Here is a 6332-nt window from a genome sequence, read left to right as displayed (position 1 = left end):
ATTCCGCGCCCAGATCTCGCCTCGTCCCGTCTTCTTTTTCGCCCAACTGAACGAATCCAAGCAGAGGGCGGCGCCGGGAGCAGGGGGCAGGCGGTATCCCCGTGGGGATTCGGCTGCCGGCGACTTTAGCCAGCGGGCGGGCCGGCCGGCCGTCGTGTCTCGCGGCGAGGCTCCGACGCCGAGCTAGAGCGAGCGACACCGTGTCAGTGACGGCCGGCCGCACTGCCCCCTTCGGGAGCAAAGCCTCTCGCGCGCTCGCTTTCGCTGTTGCATGGACGGACGGGTTGGGTGGGTGGGCGCGCACTTGCGCTGCGCCAAAGACAAAGGATCACTGCCCTGCCGCTCTTCTCTTCTATAGTGCTCCTCTCCTTTTCCTCCCTCCCCTTTACTTTTTCTCTCCTCCTCCGACTCAACTCGTTTAGTTTCTTGGACAAGATAGTAATGCAGACTTGCAATGGCACACGATCGTTCTGGGCTTGCTGCATCTCGATGCCATTTGCTTCATCTTCATGTGTTGTTAGTTTAAGAAGAGATGCTAGACCCCTTTCATTCAAAAAAAGAAAGAAGAGATGCTAGATATTGGTTGCCCCCGTCGGTAGATCAGCCGGGTACAGTGCTTCTCTAGTTCATGTACATTCAGCACACAGTAATTCTTTTGAAATCCTTGGGGTCTGAAGATAAAAAATAATACTACAATAAAAGGTCTACTATGACGCATAGCATAGAATGGTCAATTGCTTGTTAAGGAAATAAGAGAAGAGCAGTCAGTCGCCACTCGCCACTGAGCTCTGCCGCCGGCACGGGAATCGAGAAAAACTACGGAAGCCGGTGGCAGCTACAGAATTGGCGACACATGCGCACGTCCCAGGAGACAGACAGACGGCTGATTTGATCTCCATGAAAACATCTCCCGAATTACCACTGCAACAAATCATCGTACTACTACTACGACCACTACCACTTACTCCCTCCGTCCGGGTTTATTAGGCCTAAAAACAACTTTTTTAGACCAAAATACATAGTAATTTGCTCACATTAATTCTTCAATTCCACTCCCAATGCACTCTCTCACACTCTCTCACATGCATGCAGCCAATGAAAAAGCGGGCATGAAGTGTACTAATTTTTCAGCCATGGCACCAACAACAATGACTTTCAATACAACCAATGAAATGGTTGCATGCATGCACCTTTCCAAAGCGGGGCCTTATAAAAGGGGACATGCTTGTAATGCTGAGAGGCCTAATAAACCCGGACGGAGGGAGTACGCTACACTACGCTACACACATCAATCGGAAGCAACGGCGAGGGGATCCGGTCAGACGGCGGCCTCCATTCTCGGCTCGAAGGAGAAGGCGGCCACGAAGTCCATGGCCTCGCCGTCGCCGCCGGCGCACCGCGGCAGCTCCTCCCACGCGTTGCTCCCCACGTCGCACATGAAGCACCCGTTGGCGCCCGCGTCGCCGGAGCTCACGCACACCATCACGCGCCCGCCGTGCCCCACGCAGTTCACGTCCGCCTTCTTGCCGTACAGGGCGTGCGACATGGCCGGTGGCATCGCGGCCACATGCCGCCACGCGCCGTCCGAGAACTCCCAGAGGCGCAGGCTCGCCGTGTCCAGGTACTCCGAGAGGACCACCACGTAGGCCCGGCCGCCGCACGCCACCACGTCGATCGAGTACTCGAAGTGCACCGGCAGGATCCGCGGGAGCTCGGCGAACACGCGGCGCGCCAGGTCGCACGCCACCACCGCGCCCGAGTGGCTCAGGAAGTAGGCCACGGCCTCACCGCCGTCGCTGCGGCACGTCACGGCCGACGAGTACTGCCTCGACGCGCTGCGCTGCGTGCTCGACACCATCACGTCGCCGGACTTGCTCAGGTAATAGACCGCGCCGTCGCCGTCGCCGTCCATGTCCTCGTCAATGTCGTCGTCGTCGTGCGGCGCTCGCGTGTCCGCGGGCGAGGCCTCTGTCTTGCGCGACAGAGGCACGGCGTCCTCCCACGCGTTCTTGGAGGAGTCGAACACCGCCATGGACAGGTGCGGAAGCTCGCCCAGGATGAGGACCACGCGGTAGGGTGATCCGTACATGGCCACGGCGTAGAGCGCGTCTGTTGCGGCCGGAGGCGGCGGCGGGAGCGCCCGGGAGACGCCGCTGAGCGGGTTGGCCACGGTGAGCGCGCCGGTTTCAGGCGCGCGGTAGAGCACGAGCCCGCCCGCCGCGGCCACCGGCACGGGGCCAGGGGCGGCACGGCACTGCGCCCAGGTCTTCTCGGCGGCGTCGAACGCCACGGCGGGGCAGGGAGGGCGCGGCTCCTCCTCCTCCTGTTGGTCGGACAGCATGAGGAACCAGGGGTCCCGGGCGGGGACGCGCGCGCAGGCGGCGAGGAAGGCAGGCGACCCCGCGGCCTCGCGCCAGCGCCGGCACACGCCGCGGAGGCGGAAGAAGCTGGCGGGCGGGAGGCGCGCGAGGACGCGCTCGAGCATGTCCTCGTGGAGCTGCCCAAGCTCAGGCGCAGACAGCTCCTCGCACTTGCGCTTCCTACCGCCGCTCGAAGCCACCGCCGCCGCCATGTCCGCCAGCTCCAAGATCTTGGACCGAACAGAGGAGAAAATACAGAAGAAGCGGGTGGAAGAAGCTGGCGCTGGCGGTGCGAGTGAGGTCGCCGGCTTTATATCTGGCGCCCGAGTGAGTGGAGGCGCAGAGGCAGAGGGGTGGTGGTGGTGGTGGTGGGGAGGAAGGTTCGTGCGGAGGAGACGGTGGTGGTGGAGGTGGAAGAGGAGGCTCTTTTTGTTCGCGTTGACATGCAAAGCGAAAGAGAAAGATGCACTTTGGGAAGGTGAAGTGAGGTGTGGGGAGGAGGGAGAAGGGAGGAGCTGGGTGCGCGTGTGGGCGTGGGCGCTGGTCGTGGTGGTGGTGGGGTGAGCGTGGCGCGTGCGCTGCCTGTGCTCTGCTCCTGCCGTCGTAGTCGTCGGCATATATAGCCGAGCGGCTGAGGGCCGAGGGGAGGCCAGCGGTGCGGCGCCGCTGTGAGATGGGAAATGACAGCGAGGAGAGCCTGCCGAGTAGTGGTTTTATTTTTCTGACTTGGACTGCAATAGTACTCCATTAAGCAGGTGTCTAGTAGTAGTTAGAGCATCTACAACCGTGGCAAATCGGAATTGCCTTGCATACGATCTTTTCTCATCCGATTCTGTACGACTAGACACCTGCTTGATTCAATCTGATGTGGCCCACAAACCTAGATCAGTCTTCTCGTACACAACTTTGGATGAATTTCATCGTACGTGTAGCAACACTCGTGGTAAATCTGGAACCTCAAACGTCTGCAGGGCACTGACCGAACACACTCATATTTGCCACTTTGCATCCGCAAACCTCATATCCGGCACCTTATATTCATGTTGATCTACTATACATGATCAAACGACGGACAACAAAGATCGGCTACAAAGAAACACAAGATCGACTGCAACAGACATTGACAAATTTCTCCCGAGTCTTCTCTGCCGCTGCCTCCTTCACCTCGCGCTCCGACTGCTCAGTAGCAAGCCGGAGCGCCTTGGCGTTATTCCGTCGGAGGCAGCAAGTGTCTGTCTTCGTCGTCGTGAGGGGCCGACGGTAGACCCATGCGAGGAGACGCGTCTCCTCGTCAGGGTTCGTCTCTGGCCCACGGTGACGGCGCGCGGACTGCTCCACCCCGTCCCTCTCCCGTGCACGTTGCCTCTCGCGGCGCGCGGCGCACGCTGCTAACCCACAAGTGTAGGGGATCAGTCGTAGCCTATTTCGATAAGTAAGAGTGACGAATCCATTAAGAAGTTAAACGCAGAACAAATATTTCCTTAAATTATTTTACTTGGACACCGAAATGTTGGCTTGTTGAGAAGTTAAAGTAAGAGTGTCGAAAAGCCATAAGTATGTTGGCTTGTTGTGTCTATGAATATTGTATGGGGATTTTATTTATAAATCGGGCTTATGGCTTTTCTCTAAAAAAATAAGGGCACCGGATGCACCAAGCGATTATGGGCAATTGGATGCACAATGGGTGGATAGCATAAAACTATCATTTTGGGGTTAGGGCTTCAAAAATGTACCATTCTTGTTGTCGCACATACCTAGCAGGTTGGTGGTTTGCTTTTTCAAGACACCCAAATGACACATGTGGTTTAAAATTGATTTGTTTATGTCAGGTCGGGCCCGCTTCTAAACAAATCATTTGTTTGATTGTTTTGTTTGACTATTAACTTACATGTGAGGCCGACATGTAAGTTGTCTCTTCCGTCCTATTATATTTCTTCTCTCCCTTTCCATCCCTGATCTCTCCTCTCTCTCTCTCTCCCTCTCTCCCGGAATTAGAATCACGACAGGAGGAGACCCCCACGGTCTTTGGGTGCAACCGAAGGGAGATGTTCTCTCGGGATTTGTTCAACTGATTTGGTTGGCGGTCTGCTAAGGATAGATCCATCATACCAGATCCTCCAACTCCATCCAGGGTGTATCCATCAGTGTTAAGTTGAACACACCCGATAACCGATCGATTCCAAGGGAGAAGATCAGTGGTACTATTATTGCATGTATGTCTTGTGAGAGGGAAGCAATATTGTATCGGGATTTTCCTTTAACATGGCCGGCATCATGATGGATTGCTAAAGGGTGAAGGGATAGCTAAGTAGCTCATAAGGAACTTGACAGAGACATCCATTGGGGGAGCAGGCTTCAATTGCATGAGCTCATTCTGAATGTGCCATATCTCCAGAGGAGCATCAGCAATTTAACCCGCGTGGGCTCATCAATATCACAGATCAGCTGGATGAACCAATCAAGCCTAGTTGATTTGATCATCGTTACATCAAGGAGTGTCCATTCAGTAGCCATAGCTTGCCATGGGACTCTTGCATTTGTGTAGATACAAACCGTATGGAAGGAGTCTTCGTCATCAGCAACACAAATAGTGCAAATTGAACTCGTCTCTAACTTACATTTCTTTCTATTACACCACATCGCAAGGGAATTGTTTGCAAGGCGCCATGCAACCTCAGGATTGGGAGGGGGGGCAGGGGGCATGACCAAAGGGCATCTAGACTAGATGATGCCTTTGAAGTAGCCACCTGCCCATTGCGGAGTTCATCAGAAACCAAACGGTAAACACTTCTTACACCAGGCATACCCGATTTGCGCGCATCCTTGGGGTGCGGATTTTCTCACAAGTCGCTCTTCCGATCGAGCTATAACCAACTGTGTGGTACGTACTTGCATAAGGTCCCTACTACTAAATGTTTGTTTAGGTAGCGTATATACCTTCATTAAACCGACTCTAGGCTTCTACCTACGTAGCATGGTGCTGATCGGACCACGAGTGCACGGTCTCTCACAGGTTGCGTTTGAGCATTTCTCCTCCAATCCTGGACAATTATCATGAACATAGACAATTATCATGAACAAAAAAATATAATAATAATCATTTTATTATTGCTTCTAGGGCATATTTCCAACAGTCTCTCACTTGCACTAGAGTCAATAGTCTAGTTACATTGTGATGAATCGAACACCCATGTAGTTCTGGTGTTGATCATGTTTTGCTCTAGGGAGAGGTTTAGTCAACGGATCTGCCACATTCAGGTCCGTATATACTTTACAAATCTCTATGTCTCCATTTTGAACCCTTTCACGAATGGAGTTGAAGCGACGCTTGATATGCCTGGTCTTCCTGTGAAACCTGGACTCCTTGGCAAGAGAAATAGCTCCAATATTGTCACAGAAGAGAGTCATCGGGCCCGACGCATTGGGTATGACTCCTAAGTCGGTAATGAACTCCTTCACCCAGATTGCCTCTTGTGCTGCCTCCGAGGCTGCCATGTACTCCGCTTCACATGTAGATCCCGCCACAATGTTTTGCTTGCAACTGCACCAGCTTACTGCCCCACCATTCAAAATATACACGTATCCGGTTTGTGACTTAGAGTCATCCAGATCTGTGTCGAAGCTAGCATCGACGTAACCCTTTACGACGAGCTCTTCGTCACCTCCATAAACGAGAAACATATCCTTAGTCCTTTTCAGATACTTCAGGATATTCTTGACCGCTGTCCAGTGTTCCATGCCGGGATTACTTTGGTACCTTCCTACCAAACTTACGACAAGGTTTAGATCAGGTCTGGTACACAGCATAGCATACATGATAGACCCTATGGCCGAGGCATAGGGGACGACACTCATCGTTTCTTTATCTTCTACCGTGGTCGGGCATTGAGCCGTGCTCAATCTCGTACCTTGCAATACAGGCAAGAACCCCTTCTTTGACTGATCCATTTTGAACTTATTCAATATCTTGTC

At 53.6% G+C, this 6332-nt stretch overlaps 1 protein-coding gene across 1 annotated transcript; it reads right to left on the bottom strand.

Moving 5' to 3' along the window:
* Positions 1-724: 724 nt before the first annotated feature.
* LOC123187937 (F-box only protein 13) lies at positions 725-2959 on the bottom strand. The gene is made up of 2 exons (XM_044599944.1): positions 1265-2959; positions 725-961 (listed from the first exon to the last, which is right to left on the bottom strand). The coding sequence occupies exon 1, from the start codon at positions 2570-2572 to the stop codon at positions 1319-1321; it is 1254 nt and encodes a 417-aa protein (XP_044455879.1). The 5' UTR covers positions 2573-2959; the 3' UTR covers positions 725-961; positions 1265-1318.
* Between the last annotated feature and the right edge of the window lie 3373 nt (positions 2960-6332).

The sequence above is a fragment of the Triticum aestivum genome, chromosome 2A (genome assembly GCF_018294505.1).
Source record: "Triticum aestivum cultivar Chinese Spring chromosome 2A, IWGSC CS RefSeq v2.1, whole genome shotgun sequence".
Lineage (NCBI taxonomy): Eukaryota > Viridiplantae > Streptophyta > Magnoliopsida > Poales > Poaceae > Triticum > Triticum aestivum.
This window is presented reverse-complemented; position numbering and strand designations above follow the sequence as displayed.

Excerpts from the sequence above, each read along its gene's own strand:
- LOC123187937 (XM_044599944.1), bottom strand. The coding sequence starts at position 2,572 with ATGGCGGCGGCGGTGGCTTCGAGCGGCGGTAGGAAGCGCAAGTGCGAG.